Genomic DNA, 18,515 nt, shown 5'->3' with positions numbered 1-18,515 from the left:
ATACCACGGTCAGTATGAATTTCTCCTGGCGCTCCTCCTAGAGAGCTCCATGGAGCTTTGTCTCTCCAGTAGAGATGTTGATGGATTACAGGACACGTGGAGCAGAGTGAAGCCTGCAATGTGATAACTTTCTACCCAATTATTAATTGCTCAGCGAATGGTAGGAAGAACAGAGAGGTCAACTACAGCTTAAACCTCTAATGTTGACCTCAACTAGGAATGTGGGTAAAAATACCAGGTTTCTCCCCACATAATGTAGCTCATTAGTTCTTTTCATTAAGAAGCATGTTAAGAAATTTCATATGTGAATCAAATACATCTTTCTAAAAGTATTTCCCACAGAAGCATTCCTTCCATATTCTTTTCCTACGTCCTTTTCCTTACCATTCGTTTATATGGCTACTCTATTTTTTAAGCCTCATATCAGTCATATGAATATTGCAAAAACCATTACAGGCCTACCTCATTTTATTGTGCTTCACTTTACTTCGAGTTGCAGATAATGCACTTCTTTTTTTGCAGATTGAATGTGTGTGGTAACCCTGTGTTGAGCAGGTCTATTGGTTCCATTTTTCCAAGAGCATTTGCTCACTTCTTGTCTCTGTGTGACATTTTGATAGTTCTCACATTTCAAACTTTTTCATTATTATGTTTGTTTTGTGATTGGTGAGTTGCGAAAAGATTACAACTCACGAAAGTGTTAGATGATGGTTAGCATTCTAGCAATAAAGTATTTAAAAATTAAGGTATGTACTTTTTTGAGGCATAATTCTATTGCACATTTAATAGACTGTAGTATAGTATAAACATAATTACATTTGCACTGGGAAACCAAAAAAATTCTTGTGACTTGCTTTACAGTAATATTTGTTTTATTGTGGTGGTCTGGAACAGGCGGAACCTGCAGTATCTCTGAGGTACGCTTGCATAAAACTCTATCAAAGCATACTTGGGTAAATTTCAATTATATTCAAATTAAATTGTATTAAATCTATTGCTAGTGTGGACATACACTCTGCATGTCTGATTTCTCCATCTTTCTCCTCTGCTTCCCTCTCTTTTTTCCTTTCTTTCCTAAGCAATTAATAACTAACGTCAGCTTCTCCAAACTAGTGTTTATATATCCATAGAAAATGTTACTAAACTTTGATTTTTAAATTTTTTTCCAAGGCTAAAACTTTGTTGGTTTAATAGTAGCAGCATGTATTTGTCATATGAGACTGGGATTTAAAAATAATTAGTTAGTAATAGTTAATATATTAGAAACTGTAAACCAGTTGACAGTTGGCAAAACTTCTTATTTGAAGGAAAGAGCACACTATTTTTAGAGTATATCTGCTCTATTTCTAAAACAATTTAAAAACATTTAATAATTTTTTTTTTTTTTTTTTTTTTTTTTTTTTTTTTTTGCGGTACGCGGGCCTCTCACCACTGTGGCCTTTCCTGTTGTGGAGCACAGGCTCTGGACGCGCAGAATCAGCAGCCATGGCTCACGGGCCCAGCCGTTCCGCGGCATGTGGGATCTTCCCAGACCAGGGCACGAACCCGTGTCCCCTGCGTCAGCAGGCGGACTCCCAACCACTGCGCCACCAGGGAAGCCCAAAAACATTTAATAATTTTTTAGGTCAGATTAATTGAGGTAAAATGCACTTACAGTAAAAGCCACCCCCTTTAACCATACAGTTTTGTGAGGTTTTTGTGTTTTTTTTTTTTTGTGGTACGTGGGCCTCCCACTGTTGTGGCCTCTCCCGTTGCGGAGCACAGGCTCTGGACGCACAGGCTCAGCGGCCATGGCTCACGGGCCCAGCCGCTCCGCAGCATCTTCCCGGACCCAGGCATGAACCCGTGTCCCCTGCATCGGCAGGTGGACTCTCAACCACTGCACCACCAGGGAAGCCCCAACAGTTTTGTGAGTTTTGACAAATATATACAGTGGTGTAACTACCACCACTATCAAGATATAGAACATTTCCAGTACCTCCAAAAGTTCTCTTGTGCTTTTTGCAATTAATTCTTCCCACCAGCAACCACTGGCAGCCACTAATCTGATTTCTATCTCTAGAATGCCATAAAAGTGGAATTATGCCATGTGTAGACTTTTCTGTCTTGTTTCTTTCACTTAGAATAGTGCTTCTCACATCTGATCACTTTTACGTTGAATACAGGGCATCCTTGGATGTGTATAGCACCTGCTTCTTGAGAGGGCTTGTGTGATTCTGTACATCCTCATGCTGTAAAACTCCTAGCAGAACTTTGGCAGTCTTAGCAAATGTTATTGTGGGATGCTTTTAGGGTTTCAGGGCTCTATTGGGATTGCTAGAGTACATGTTCCTTATCATGGTGGAAATGGAAGATTTGTTGAACTAACATGATAACTAGAGTCAACATGGTGGAAATGAGTAACAGGGATAATAATAATGGCCACTATTCATTGAATGTTACTATGTGTCAAGTAGACTAAGTTTTATTATTTTTTTAAATTCACAAAATGTAAAATAAACCATTAACTGTTTTGAAGTGTACAATACAGTGGCATTTTAGTATGTTCATATTGTGCAACCATCACCTCTATCTAGTTCCAAGGGATTTTTATCACCCTAAAAGGAAACCCTTTATTTATTTATTTGTTTGTTTGTTTATTTATTTATTTATTTATGGCTGCGTTGGGTGTTCGTTGCTGCACGTGGGCTTTCTCTAGTTGCGGTGAGCAGGGGCTACTCTTCATTGCGGTGCGCGGGCTTCTCATTGCAGTGGCTTCTCTTGTTGCGGAGCACGGACTCTAGGTACGCAGGCTTCAGTAGTTGTGGCTCGTGGGCTCCAGAGTGCAGGCTCAGCAGTTGTGGCGCACAGACTTATTTGCTCCGAGGCATGTGGGATCTTCCTGGACCAGGGACTGAACCTGTGTGCCCTGCATTGGCAGGCGAATTCTTAACCGCTGTGCCACCAGGGAAGTCCCGACCCTGTATTTTTTAATTGGTCATGCTATATTCCCTCCCACCCCTCCTCAGCCCCTGGCAATTAGTCTGCTTTCTGTCTAGGTATTTACATATTATGGATATTTCATATACATGGAATCATATAATATGTGATTTTTGTGTCTGCCTTTTATGTAGTGTTCTTCTATGTTATAACTTCATAGAAGTACCTCATATTTTTTTATAGCTGACTAATAGTTCGTTGTAAGGATATACCATATTTTGCTCTTCCATTTATCAGTTGATGGACATTAGGTTGTTTCCACTTTTTGATAATGGCTAAGTTTTTTGTGCATTATCTCACTGGATTCCCGTTAAGGATCCACCCAGTGAGGATAGCCACTGTGGAAAATGGTATGAAGGTTCCTCAAAGTATTAAAAGTAGAACTGACATATGATCCAGCAGTCCTACTTCTAGATCTATATTTGAGGGAAATGAAATCACTGTCCTAAAGATATATCTGCACCCCTGATATTACAGCATTATTTATAGTAGCTAAGACATGGAAACAACCTGTGTGTCCATCGACAGGTGAATGAATAAAGCAAAGTGTTATATTCAGGCATAAGGAAGAAGGAAATCCTGCCATTTCTTTTAACATGGATGAATCTTGGGGTCATTATGCTAAGTTAAATAGTCAGATACAGAAAGACAAATACCGTATGATGTTACTTATGTGTGGAATCTAAAACACCAAACTTATAGGTACAGGGAACAGTTCGGTGGTTGCCAGAGGCAGGGGGTGGGGAAAATGGGTGAAGGGGGTCTAAAGGTACAAACTTCCAGTTATAAGATGAGTAAGTTCTGGGGGATGTACTGTACTGTATGGTGACTATAATGAACAATACTGTATTGAAAGTTGCTAAAAGAGTAGATCTTAAAGCTTCTCATCACACAAAAAATTATAACTATTTTTAGGTGATGAATGTGAATTAAACTTAACGTGGTAATCATTTCACAATATATACATATATCAAATCATTATACTGTATATATTATATGATGTTATATGTCAATTGTATCTTGATGCCGGGAAAAAAAAAAAAAAGACCCCACTGAGGAACGTAATACTAGCATCCTGATTATATGAATGGGGAAATTGAGGAGCTGAGAGATTATGGGACCAGACAAGGCTATATGAGTTGTTGGACTTGTGCTCAGAATCCGTGTCTCTGTAGGGATTCTTAACTGTTATTCTCTTTTATTTTGCTAACCATGTGGACAAGATGAGAGTGACTTCAAATAGTTCAAACAGTTACGTTTTTTCATCTGAAACTTAGGTCTGCTATTTAATAGCAATGAGAAGGTGTATGTTGTGAGCATAATGAGAGAGGAAATTTGGTGTTCAAGTAAGCGTGTGTGTTAGGTATCTGTAAGAGGAGATTGGGCAAGATTTACACAAAATCCCATAACACAGTTTGCACGTCACAGTAGGCTGCCTCTCAAATGCTTCCACCAAAATATCTCTACAGGGTAGGAGAGTGAAACCCTACCACTCCACAACACTCATGCAGATTTTGCATCTTGCTCCCTTAATACGTTTGTTTGTATGCAAATATAAACCACGTAATTTAGCATGACATAAGTAGATGCTCAGAAAGATGTGCCAGGTTTATTCTGTGTGTTCTTCTACACCTGGCATGTTACCTGATGGCCATGGGGTATGTGAGGTGTGGTAGTGAGTTGCTAGCTGCTATGTCCACTACTAGATACTTGAGGGGTCAGTGTAGACCTGTTTCTTTATTGGAACTTCCTGGTTTTCAAGATTATGAAAGAGTGGATTCTTCAATTATGTGACTGGTAAATTGGAAAGTCTTACAGAATGTTGCAATAGTAACGTTCAAATATGGTAAGTTTAAGAGCAGACTTCTTCCAAATAAATTCTTTCCAAATTGAAAACTTAGAAAAAAAGCACATTAAGAAAGTAAATATTAGAATAGAAAAAAAAAAGGTTGTGAAAGGCATATTTTAAAGAACTTAGCTTGCAAAAATTTTAACACATACCTTGTTTTCTCTTTATGTGGTGACTTTCAAAAAACTCTGATTATCTTAAGTTGAATTTTTAGTTAAATTTTATCTTTTCTATCTGATCTATTTTTGTTATATTTCATACATGTGATTCCAAATTTGTTTTTTTTTTCACTTGTTATGAAAGCTGCTAACATTCCTTTAGCCAGCATAGTTCTGAGTTTTAAAAGATATTATCATTTTGTATCAAACAGTATTCTGGTTTTATTGGCTTCTTTATATATTGAATAAAATATTTTTAAGAAATGGTGGAGTGAGGGTGAGTGTGAACCATGTACTTCTGCAGGTATTTTAAGGTAAAATTCATTTTGAGACACATATATTATGTCATAATTTGTGGTTTATGAGGTGTTTTCTAGGGCGATGTGAAATATAATTCTGATAACCTATTTTCTGAAAATATAAATTCTGAACCAATATGAAGTTCTTAACATATGGCAAATTGCCTTCCTTTAGTGGTTTTCCAGTTTAACTAACGACCAGTCATCACATTGTTCAGGTCCTGATTACAAATCCGTATCAAAAGAAAATTAAGTAGACTCCTCTTTCTTCATTGATTTTAATTTAAAACTTAATTCATGCAGTGCTGCACGGAGTTACAGATTTGAAAAGTATGATAGATCTATTTAAATTGTATTGCTAAAACTTTTCCGTGGGTTATGTGTTTGGGGACTGCCCTGCTGTGCTTTACTCAATGTGGCGTAGACTCAGGACATCTTATTGTATAGATACGGCTGTTGCATTATATGGTACTTTCTCACCATTCACTAAGGTCTGCATTCTTTCAAAGGTTATTTTCTATTTATGTATTATGAATATTAACCATAAACGGAGGGCTGCATTAAATGACCAGATAGGGCACAATTATTCCTTTTATTCCCATTGGTATTGTAGCGAATGATAGTATTTCTGATGTTTCTGTTAGATGTACTTTTTAAATATTTCTGTCTGTTCATCTTAAAAATCCAGGTGTAGATGCTTAAGTAGAATCTACTACTCTTTGCAGGTGGTTCTTTATACCCTAATGGCTTTTTTTTTTAGATGTTTCATTTGTTTCCTTCTGATGATCTGTGGCCTCACATACTCCATGGTGGCATCAATAAAGGCTTGTTTACTTTAAAACTATTCCTGTAAAACCTTGCTATTCTATGAGGTTAAAATGGTTCATGATTAGGTAATGAGTGCTGGTAATTCTTTCATCAAACTGGTCATATTCTTGAGCTATTTATACATAGTGAGCCACAGAGTTAGGTAAGTAGCATTTCCGGTGGCCTTCATTTTGGTAGTGGAGGAGTTAAACAGCATCTGTGCTTCTTCCCACTTTACCCAGCTACATCACACATGCTTTCCTGGTGAGTTCTGTGTTCCTTCTGGGTCCTCTCTCTGATTCTCCTCTGTCTCTTCCATGTTTCTCTTGTCTTTCTCTTCTTGCTTTCCGGTTCTCAGTGTGGTGGTTTTTCCCTCTGAGTGAGGAAGGTAAAGAACAGGGTATCAGGCACATTCATTTTCCTCTAGCTTACATAACTGAGTTAATGAGAGTCTGCCTCAGACAGACTGCAGGATTGAAGGCAGAGATGGAGAGAAACAGCTGTGTTTCAGTGCATAATATACTGTTGAATGAAAGAGTTGCTGCATGTTTAGCTTCTTCATTTAAAGGAGTCCTCAAAACAGTATGTACTGTTCCCATACAGGCTGGTGAGACAGGTTTCCAAGCTTTTGACTGGCCCTGGCTGGGAATTACTTCAGGAAACTAGAAGCAGTTAAACTATTTAAAATCGATCAGAAAGAAACAAGGGTGGGAAACTGCTGTGTCTACTGTATGCCGGGCACTGGGACAAGTGCTTCTAGAATGATTGCTTCTAGGAGTCTAAAATGAGAGATTCCTCTGTTAAAATGCAGATTTTCCTCTTCTACCTTCCCTTAATATTTTGTCCATTTATCAGTTAATAGGTAGATTGAGTTCAAATCTGTTACAAATTGGAATTTGTAGGTTTAGTCATTTTATATCATGCAAACAACTCTTGGCAGATCTTTTTTTTTTTGTAAAAAAGGTCAACCCTTGGTGATATAAATATGTATCATTTAATTTTTAAGAATTCCGAGTCTGGTTTTTAGTACCAGGGTTTTTGATGGTGGACTTGGTCTGTATTTACGTAAAGCTGTCATTCTATAAGAGTACTAGAACATAGGCTTAAAAAAAGATTTGAAATTTTATCTTAATTGACACATTACTGCTTATAATTACTGTTTCCATTTAGGTTTTTTCCCAAGCAGTTCTCAAGGGTGTGATGCATTTCTTCGACACAAGATGACACTGATATCTCCCTCAGTATTGAAGAAATATGGTATTCCCTTTGACAAGGTATATTAGTGTTACTCTTTAACAAATTCATTTAATGTGTATAGTATTCGTATTTAAGACAAATTTAACATAAACTAATATATCTTTGACTTCAGGTAGGATTTTTAGGATGTGGGGAGAAAAATTCAGATTCGTGTTTTATTTAGGTAACAGTTATTTACCTAAATATTAATTTGAAGTTTCTTTTATTTCAAGATGCATTTACTAGAGATTTCATGCAGTTCTAGTTCACTTACAACAATACTGAAAGTAAAATGTAGCACATTTGAGAGAATAAGATATATAGCTCTTCTCCACTGAAGTCTCTTATATGAGCAACAAAATTTATGTGTATGTGATCTATTTTTCTTTTTTTAAAAGAAATCAGAGCAATTTTTAGTAGCAGTTTGGTTGGTTAGAATCAGTGATTATGGTGCCAGTATGTTATTTCTAAACACATTCAGACATAATACAATTGAGATTTCATTATGGATAAAATTGCCCGATGATTTAATAATCAGATATTGCTTCTTTGGAGTATTTCTGAAGATTAAGTTCTGTAAGACTCTGTACATGCTAGAGGCCTCTTTCTTTGTGTCCGTGGGTAGTAATTGGGTCAGAATTATTACCGAGCATGAGCATTTTTATGTGAAGAAGCTGAAATGAAAAAAGCTTTGGACCAGATAAATAAAAGGTCTCCTCAGTTGGAGGAGGATTAAGTCCTTAGCTACTTCAGAAACATTAAAAAATAGTTCCGCTCTCTTTTTCATTTTTTATTTGACTGTCTTCCCATAATCCTTGCTGTTTTCCACCTTAGAAGCTTTTCAGTTGTGACTAAATCTTTCCCTCTTCTTAATCTCAGGCCCTTAAAGTCCTGTCTTCCACCTCCCTCCCCCACCACCCCCAGCCCAGGCTTTGTTCAAAGTAGAATTTTTGCAAGGACCAAGAAACATTCTCCAACTTGAGGTGGTCCTGCTCTCTCGCAAACGGGCTGTGCAGTAGTCATGCACGAGACATACTTGTCTTATGTGATGAGGATGCTCTCAACACTGGTTTAGTCACATACTTTTACCCATGACAAAAAGTGTGCCTTGAAGATGTGCACTATGGAGAAGGTCCACAAGTGTGGGTGGGCTGCAGCACTGCTGCAGGTACAGAGGTCAGAGACTGCGCCCCCCCAGAGGGGCCATTCCTTCTGGGGGGCCTTGTCTTACTTGCAGATGCCTCTGGGCATCAGGCTTTCCAGTCTCAGACATATCGTCACTGCACGTTCTTTCAGGTGGTTGGCATAAGCCTGATTAAGCACTTTTATTTAAGTTGGAATATTAGAAGGCAGAGGAGAAAGAGTAGACTGGAGTCCTCCAAGACAGGAAAACCTCTGCGGGTTTAGGGCTGGTGATAGGAATTGATCAAGCTGTTCTTTGGAGAGGGGTTGTATGAAGTAGCAGGACTGTGGGATTGGCTCATTTGCCCAGGATGGAGGCCTTTGGAGTTTGTAGCTTCTTTCTCAAATCTGGGGAGAAGGAGGCAGGTGCCTCACACCCCTTTCTGGGCCGAGGCTCTTCAAGTGCTATTTGGTAGATCACTAGATGCACCAGGCTCTTATCTGGTCTTTTGAGGATGGGACATTTCGTGGCTTTTGTGGGAAGTGGAAGGGTGAGTGCTCGTCCACAGATGGTGAGACACCAGCAATTTAGAGGGCTGATTGGAAGTTGCAGTTTTTCATATGAAATACTGCCACTTCCCCTTCCACCTTGATGAAGGGTGTGTGATGATTGTGTGCTCCTCAAGGAGCTTATTCTCTGATGATGATAATGTAACTTGGGACAGAGTAGCACAGACTTCAGAATTATACTTCCCAAGTTCATTTCTGATTCAGTCACTTGGGTAAATTACATAATTTTTCTGAGCCTAAGTCTCTTCATCTGGAAAATGGGGATAATAATAGTACCGCTTAATAGGGCTATTATGAGAATGAAAAGAGATGATCTATATGAGGGGCTTTGCACAGTACAGGTTGTATATAATAATAACACAATCTTCCTCCTCAGTTTAACCTTCTCTCTTTAGGCAATCATTTTGCAGTTGGACTAACATTTTTTTCTTCTTCTTTCAGTGAATTTGTACATATTCATACATATATATGAAAAAGTATGTTAAACAAATAACTAATGTCTGCTTTTTGATTACGTACACTACCCTTTCTGACATTTTTTGCCGTATGGAATTATGATGCTTGGTTAGTCTTATAATAAAAGGGACTTGTTCTTGTCTACCCCTATATCTTTTTTTTTTTTTTAATATCAGTTTGTTACATAGAGGCAGTAAATTTGCCTTATGTTTTGGCTAACTGGGATTGACCTGTTTCTAGAAATTATATAGAGGCATAACATTTAGGGTCCAATTTAATGGGAACAGGTACTTTTTCAACATGGCAAGAACAGGATTTTCTAGGGAGAGTAGAGAAGGATTGTAGGTGGAATTCAGTGGAGCAGTGAAGCTAGTTTCCTTATCCCACTGACAACAGACTTACCCTCTTCCTCCACCTTATAGGGCTAGAAACCGTTGAGCAGAGTGAGTTTTGTTTTATCACATGGTACAAGGAAGTGCCTAGTTTCCAAGCACAATTATAATTAATGAGATTCAGTGAGACCGGGAAAGGAGAGAATCAGGCTTTGTTCTCACGTGGCTCTGAATGATGGAACTGGAACCATGTTGAACACTGATAAGCCATTCTCTGCCTGCCAGGTGGCAGCTGGGTTGCTACTCATTGCAATAGAACACCTGCTGGGGTGTCACAGGGGAGGGGGTGATGAGCTAAATTTCAGAATTGTTGGGAAAGAAAATACTTCCACACACAACATTTTAGCATTCCTAAAATGGTAACTGAATTGCAGTGTGTGCACCTGTATTTATACAGTGTGTCTCCTGTATGTTTCCACACAAGTGCATACTCACATATTCATTTATCAGCATTTTAGGACTGAAACGAACCAAGGTAACTGAATGAATCAGTGAGTTATATATATTTGATAGTCTAGCATTGAGTAGACAAGTTAAAAAAAAACTGAAAAATTTAGCTTCACTGTATTTCTATAGCTCATGGTGTGTTTTGTATGCTTTGGTGATTATAAAAAAAACAAATTTCTGTAATCTGAAAATTAGGAATGGACTGAATACATTTTTCATCTTTGCTTTTAGGCTGCTGGCTTATTTACCCAAGCTAGTTTAATTATATTTGAAAATGCACTCACTCACTCATACATACTTATATATTATACATATATTTGAATAACTATTTGGTAGAAATTTTACTATTAAATGGAATGAAGTTAATTGAATGTTTTGTAAGTATTATGAAAGGATAATTTGGTGAATACTATCAACTCTTTAGCAACAAGAATTCATAATATTCAGCGTGTGTTATCAAAGTTTTTATAGCTCTAACTTGAAAAATGTCAGTTATGATAGTCCTGTTATATAATTCCAGTAATGTGAATTTTTAAAGTATTAAAATATACATATTGAATGCTAATAAGAACAAATTTATTTGAATAACATAAAACAAAGACATCTTCAAATAGAATATAATTTCTTTGATTATGGACTGAATGATTGAACTACATTGCCAGAAGGTCACACCCTGTTTAGAAAATTCTTTTAAAAGTCTCCTGAAAAACTATTAAAGGATTAAATAAAGGATCTGGGGGGACTTCTTTTATAGCTCGGACATCATATTTTTTCTTTTTTTTAAATAGGAAATATATTTTAACTGTATTTGCAATTTGGGAAGTCTTATAATTGGGAAATATTATATGTTTTCTACCCTGCAGATCACCCAGGAGGCTGGCGAATTTATGATCACTTTCCCATATGGCTACCATGCTGGTTTTAATCACGGTTTCAACTGTGCAGAATCTACAAATTTTGCTACTGTCAGATGGATTGACTATGGGAAGGTTGCTAAATTGGTAAGTTATGCCTCAAACGCTTAAATGTGTATTCTGATTATTATAGTGGGAAAGCTAAGAGCACATGCAGCATTTATTTTTTTCCTCAATGATGTTGTGTGCTTGTCACCATAGTAATTTATTCCAGACAGATATATTTATTTTACATAGGCTATATTAATATTTGTAGCAATGTTTTCCTGTTTTGAGATTAATGTGGAGCAATTTACTTTGAGAGGTAATTTTATGCAATCAGTGCTTTCTTTCTTAAGGCCACCAGTTTTTTCGTGAGATTTTCCGGTGGCTCCCTGTGACTCCATATTAGGTAGATGTGGCTTCCATGTTAGAATTCAGTCCATGGCTTAGAAAACAACTATTTACAGAGGAAAGTGGTAAAATTGTAACAAGAGGTTAAGGGAGGATGGTAAGAAGAAATAATTAAAACTGCCTTTAGCGCAGAAATGAATTTTTTGAAAGTAATAGTATAGAATGTATTTTAACAAGTAATATATCTTAATGTTAAATTTGGTATAAAAACTTGCATCTCCTGCTCAGTATATTTAATTTAGTTCACAAGCTGTGTATTTTCATTCACAAGCAACTTGTGTTAAATTTCATTAGTTGCCCCCCTGCAGCGTTAAATAGAGGACATCTTCAAAGTGATGGTAGCTTCTATTAGGTTGCTTCCTTTCCTGTGGATCTTAAGGCAGATGTACAGGCTGGCAGAGGGCAGTTTCTTAATGAAACTGTTTTACTACAGAGTATGTAAAATTGACATATATTTGGTGGAAAATGGCACATACAGCCTATGTAGCCTTATTTTGGCCACTGCATGGTCCAGGCAAATATTATTCATTCTACATTGATAAAACTTTCACGTGGAACCACTGAGTGAACTTGGATAGAAATATATTCAGGGAAGACAACTCTAGGTTTATTTTACACAGGTATTTAGAAAATTGCATAATATATTAAAATAAAAGTATAGCAACTCAGAAAGCATTTGAATGAATTCGTGACATAAAAGAAATCTTCTGCTATTAGAAGACTTTCTCTGTTCTAAGTAATTTTTATTTATGAGGGGTAATTTAGAAAGGAGCAGAACTGGACTACTTCTTTCCCTTACGCATCCTTCATAATACAGTAAACCTAATAAAAAAACAAAGCCCGGTGTACGTACCTTGGTCAGCTACTGCTGTGCTTTTGCAGAAAAGTAATGCTTGTATCTGCATCGAAACAGTGTCATAGCCCTGAGGTTATAACAAGGTATGTTATTTTATGGTTTGCATCTTTAATCATTGACATAATAAGTCAGCTATCCCAGCTGTCAGTCACCAGAAAAATTAGTTGGTTCTTGTTTACTACAACTTTCAGTTCTAATTCTGAGTATTGGCTTCTTCCCAAGACTAAAATGTCCTGAGTGCATTTCCACCTTTCCGGGTGGTCAGAGTGGGAGTGGAGTGTGACCAAGTAATAGAGGTCAGGAGTGGTCCTCTCTGAGGTCTCTCTCAGCTGATGGAGCCCAGACCTGTGGGGCTGTTAGGAAAGAGCCCCATGGTGGAAGAGGCAGGGATTTGAGGCCCAGCTCGTCTTCTTGCTAGCCAGAGAGCATCAGGAAAGTCATTTCTCCTTTTTGTTTCTTCCTTTAGATTAAAAATCCCTCTCTACCTCATAGATTTGTTGGGAGGAAAAAAACTTAGGTATGTGGATATCCACTCATGCTGTGTTGATTTATATCATTCAATTTAGTCAGGGGATATGACTGTCTTGGTTCTGGTTTTTTTTTACTGGGTACAAAATGTTCAATGGCTATAATGCAGTTTTCGCCAGTTAATTTAAAATTGTAATTACATGTGTTTGAGATGTTTCTAGGTGTTGTCTCCACTCTTTCCTTACTTTTGGTGAGGTGGTGCTCTTCTGAGAATGTATTAATTTTCTTTTGCAGCTGTAGCAAATTACCATAAAATTAGTGGTTTCAAGCAATACTCTTGTACTGTTTCCTAGTCCTGTAGGTTATACATTTGACATTGATCTAACCAGCAAAAGTCAAGGTGCTTGCAGGGCTGCATTCCTTACTGGAGATTCTGATGAAGAATCCACTTCCTTGCTCAGTGAGATTGTTGGCAGAATTCAGTTCCTGGCAGTTGTAGGACTGAGTTCCTGTTTCCTTGCTGCCTGTTAACCAGGTCTTTGCTCCTAGAGGCCTCTCTCAGGTCCTTGCTGTGGTCCCCTACATTTCAGAGCAAGCAATCCACAAAATCCTTTTTGTCATAAAAAATAACATATTCACAGATTGCAGGAACTAGGACATGGATATCTTTGCTGTTAGGGGTGGAACCGAGTGGGGGTGGGGAGTGTGGGCGTTAGCATGCTACCTACCACAGAGAGCTTCAACTGATAACTGACATGGTGACGTATTAAGACTCTACTTTGGGACTTCCCTGGTGGCGCAGTGGTTAAGAATCCGCCTGCCAATGCAGGGTACACGGGTTCGATCCCTGGTCCGGGAAGATCCCACATGCCACGGAGCAACTAAGCCCGTGCGCCACAACTACTGAGCCTGCACTCTAGAGCCTGCAAGCCTCAACTACTGAGCCCACATGCCAAACTACTGAAGCCCGTATGCCTAGAGCCCATGCTCTGCAACAAGAGAAGACACTGCAATGAGAAGCCCGCGCATCGCAAGGAAGAGTAGCCCCAGCTCACTGCAACTAGAGAAAGCCCGCGCACGGCAACGAAAACCCAACAGAGCCAAAAATAACTAAATTAAAAAAAAAAACAAAGAATCTACTTTGATTCGTGTAATGAATTTTGGTTATTCTGCATAAAAATAGGAAACTAATCTTGGATACAATCTTGAATGTTTCACTAAAACATCCTTAGGCTTTCTTAAATTTATTCCTCAGTATTAATGTTTTTCTTGGCCATCCTAAATTAAGTTTGCTTACATTATAATGTGCTGTGATGGCATTTTGAGGGAAGATTTTATTGTCTTTTATCATTTATTTGACACATTTTTATTGATTTTCAAGTCTGTTTCTTTAGGCAACCTTATGAATTTACTGTATTGTGTGCGTGTGTATTTACATGTGTGTGCGAACATGTGTAATTTTTAATCTTAGGAAAATTTGTAAATTGGGCAGTTAGTTTTTGTGTTTTGCTGGGGACAAATGTAATGTATAGTGAATTAATTATGAATTGTACTTAAAGACTTTTAACTTTGATGATGGCCAAATTGGTTAGTCTTAATTCTTTGTCTTCTTCAATTCATTCTAAATGATAACTATTTAAAAAACAGTAATTTTTCACAAGTGATGATGAGTTATGCATTTAGGGGGGATAATTTAAAAAATAATGGCATACTTATAGTTGAAGCACTGGGGAATGACATCTGCTTTACCTGTCGCATGTTGATTTGAGTATATAAAAGCGTCGGATAAAGTGTCTGTGGTGTGGCATTAATTAATTAACATGGTGCAGAGTGAAGGATCTCTACTGATAATATTTCATATATTACAAACCAATATTTCTAATTTCATAACATAGACAAGAGCTGTTAACGAGAGGTTATTTTTAAAAATTAATTTATTTAATTTATTTGGCTGCATCGGGTCTTAGTTGCGGCACACGGGATCCTCGTTGCGGCATGTGAGATCTTTGGTTGCAGCACGCGGGCTTCTCTCTAGTTGTGGTGAGTGGGCTTGAGAGCGCGTGGGCTCTGTAGTTGTGGCATGCGGGCTCTGTAGTTGCGGCATGTGGGCTTAGTTGCCCCGTGGCATGTGGGATCTTAGTTCCCTGACCAGGGATCGAACCTGCATCCCCTGAATTGGAAGGTGGATTCTTAACCACTGGACCACCAGGGAAGTCCCCAAGAGGTTATTTTTTAATTTAAAAAATAATTTTGGAAAGATAACCCCAGGTTCACTGATATTATTGGTGGTCTTTGTTTAACAGCCAGCAGGCTTTGGTTAATAGGAACCTTTTAAGCCATTCAGGTGGCTTAATGTAGATGGGGACAGAGCTCTGTTTTTTCAGGTAATGCTTGTCTGCTTTATACCAGGCACCATGTATGTATCTGTGAATTCATCACTTGGAGGCTGACCTATTTGATGGGAGCCAGAAGTGAGGGTAGAGTTGGCACTGCAAGGGATCCAGGACTGCTTCCTTTGTTGTTGGCTGCTTGACCTCTGGTGGCATCTCTGGAGCAGGACAGGAGAAGAGGCTTCTGTGGATTTCCTTTGAATATATTACTGACCTTTTGGTATGTGGTATTGGTTCATGAAACCTTCCCTTTGTTTAAAGTATAGCTAACATTGACTAGAACTCCCATGCCATTATTTGTGGTGATTCCAAATATTCGTCTTCCAAATTTCAGCAAATTCCTGAACCTTTGATATTCTCAACTAAATAATAATAACAACAACAATAATTATTATGTGGATATTCCACTGCCTGTCAGTATATTCCCTGTATTCTAGCACTTAGTCCAGACGGCTCTTTATTATAGTATCTACCCAAACTGCCTCACCTCTCACATAAGGCTTTTTTTGTGCCTAGATTGTGGAGAAGGTCTTTAGAAAACAGGCATAGGTAGAAATGAGCCATGATAGCAACTTAATTTGACTATCCTTGTTTCTAAAAATTCCTGCTAATGCCCTTGGCCTTGCTGTTCCTCTTGTTTCTATCTTTCCCTCTCTTCTCTTTAGGATCATTCAGCTCTTTTTTGCCTTGACCTAGTAAATATAACAAGCCAAATCCTGCATGATACTCCAGAAGAGGAGGGCCTTGCCTTAAGAGGGCCCACCTACCTAAGAAAGTGGTTATATAATTCCCCCTCCCCATTTAATTTATCAGAATTAAGGTTTTTCACTGAAAAAAATTGAGAGGAATGTTCCAGGTGGCCATGTGCCCATATGCCTACTTATAGGCAGAGTTCAGCTTTGGTGAGTGCCCAGTGAGTTTCTTCTCTGGAACAGGAATTGTGCTACATGATTGTACAAAAGGACTTGTTTTCTTTGTCTTCAAGGAGCTTTCATAAAGAGCAGAAGGGCTTTTAATAAACCTCCATTTGCAAAGCTATAGTATGAGTGGAACATATCATCCAGTTATTTTAGGCATTTTTCTAGTTTTGAATATCAGAGTAATCTAGAGTGAAACACTATGTATTTTTTTCTAGTAGAGATTTAAAAATATCTACCAAATTGCATAGCAGTTGAACTAAGATATTGGTGTATATTCGAGATGAATGTTTTCTGTTCCTGGAACGTTCTTTCTGTCTGTGGTGAAATGGAGTCCGTGGTAACTTCTGTGCAGCAGCTGTGGTGGCATTCACAGGTCTGCTTCCTAGCTAGGACGGATCAGAGAGCTGGCCTGCAGGTTGTATTTCATTTTTCCGTTTGGTGGGATGAAGTGCAGTTGTTTTGATGTTAGGTTTGATGGATTTGTTTGCCACTGCATTCATTAGCTTCACATCAGAAAACTGACAGGCTGTTAAATGAAACTTTGGCTTAGATTTTCAGCTTGACTGTTTGGAGACATTTGTGAAGATATTATGTTTTTGTGTTGCAGCAGCCTCCAGCACTATGATTGTCTCTAAGGGAAGAAAAGTTATTTACTGTACTGATTTTGTTGAGTAAAAATGAATCATTGTCTGGGGGACAGTCATATCTAGCCTACACCATCAGAAGCAATGTATTTATGACAGTGTGTGCAGCATGAGAGACTTATCTGTGGCATGATAAATAACATTATATTCTTGGAAGGAAAGGTAATAGTTGGTGACTCCAAAATGATATCTCATATTTTACATTAATTTTATTTTAAGTGATAATCTATTAACATGATATGCCAGAAAGTTGAAAAATTGCACTGCAGAGCTGGGAATGTTCTCTTATGAACTCCAAGAGCATTACTTCACTATCTAACTTTAAAGCATTCGGACATTTGAATTCTCAAACGTTTGAACAAGTTTAAAAAGAGATGATAGAATGCTGAAATTGATTTCCTTTTAATCTGGAAGGGATTTCAACTATTAAATTGTCTTTCATGCAAGAACCATGATATGGGTTCATTTTATTTTATATTTCAATTCTTCTCTAAAATTAAATTTGGTTTTTCCTAAATCAGGTAGCAGTTGTCCTAAAAAATCTTTAATCTTGGGCAGTCTTTATTAAAGCAATCAGGAATCATTTTAACAGTGAGTCTCTAGGTTATATTTTAATATGCTTTAGATCGTAGAATACCAGTATAGTGACATTTCTCTATTCTTACAGCTTGTGAAGGAAAGAAAATGTAGACAGTGTTGCACATTGCTCATTTAACAGTTCTTGGCATTCTGATTTTAAGTGTCTGGTATGGCATATAAAATATGAACTTCGGGAGTTTAGTGATTTTATATTCTACATTTTATCTTTTTACCTCTACTTTGTCTCTGTTTCCTGGGTCCTGGTGGTACAACATAGCAGTGCTGATGAGTGACTGTCCTCTGCCTTTTTTACAGAACTTAAAGGAAAGAAGAGAAAATACCATGTAGGGAAAAAGAAGCATGCAAAGTCATGTCCTTAGGAGTTTGTACTCTAACGGGGAAGTTAGTATTTATGTATCAAGAAGAGGTATTAAGAAAGAAAATAGTCACATTATGTCCCCATTTTGTTCTGATGAAGTATTGAGTTGTGGGATTCAGAAAATCTGAGACTTCAAGTAGAGTACTAAGAGAGCCAATTGATTAGTATATATTGTGTCTGCAGGAGAGATATTTGGGGCTTGAGTCCTCTGAGATAGGGAGCCTGATTTCATTCAGTGCTAATTTAAATTTGCTGGATTATGGGATTTGAATGGAACTAGGTATATGGTTTATGACACTGATGTTTAGTTGCTAACCTGAAATCAAGATAATATCTGTTTTTGAGGCTTGAGTTAACTCAATACCTTAAAAAAAAGTAAATTGGCTTTTTGAATAATGTGTACACTATACTGAGAAAAATTAATTTGTCTTTAAGCCATTCTACTTTCGTCTAGTTTCATAGTAGTCGTAGCTGACATTGTTCACAATCTGCCAGGCGTTGTGCAGGGCACTTCACACGTGTTACTTCTTGCCATCTCAGAGATAATGCATGTCTTCTGTCCTCTACTAGCCCCCTTTCTCAGACCAAGGAGTTGGGATGATGCCTAAAATGAGGACGGTGAGGTTGAGATTAGAGGCAGCAGGTTGGCCCCCTAGT

At 37.8% G+C, this 18,515-nt stretch overlaps 1 protein-coding gene across 1 annotated transcript in view; it reads left to right on the top strand.

Annotated features, from left to right (window-relative positions):
• Nucleotides 1-18,515, top strand: part of KDM4C (lysine demethylase 4C) — a 424,529-nt gene that overhangs the window by 118,672 nt on the left and 287,342 nt on the right. The window contains exons 8-9 of the mRNA XM_079705780.1: nucleotides 7,263-7,366; nucleotides 11,179-11,316. Coding sequence (XP_079561906.1) covers nucleotides 7,263-7,366; nucleotides 11,179-11,316 — 242 coding nt within the window. The remainder of the gene's footprint in view (nucleotides 1-7,262; nucleotides 7,367-11,178; nucleotides 11,317-18,515) is intronic.

The sequence above is a fragment of the Hyperoodon ampullatus genome (genome assembly GCF_949752795.1).
Source record: "Hyperoodon ampullatus genome assembly, chromosome: 6".
Taxonomy (NCBI): Eukaryota; Metazoa; Chordata; class Mammalia; order Artiodactyla; family Ziphiidae; genus Hyperoodon; species Hyperoodon ampullatus.
The sequence above is the reverse complement of the archived record's forward strand: the minus strand, read 5'-3'. Positions and strand labels throughout refer to the sequence as shown.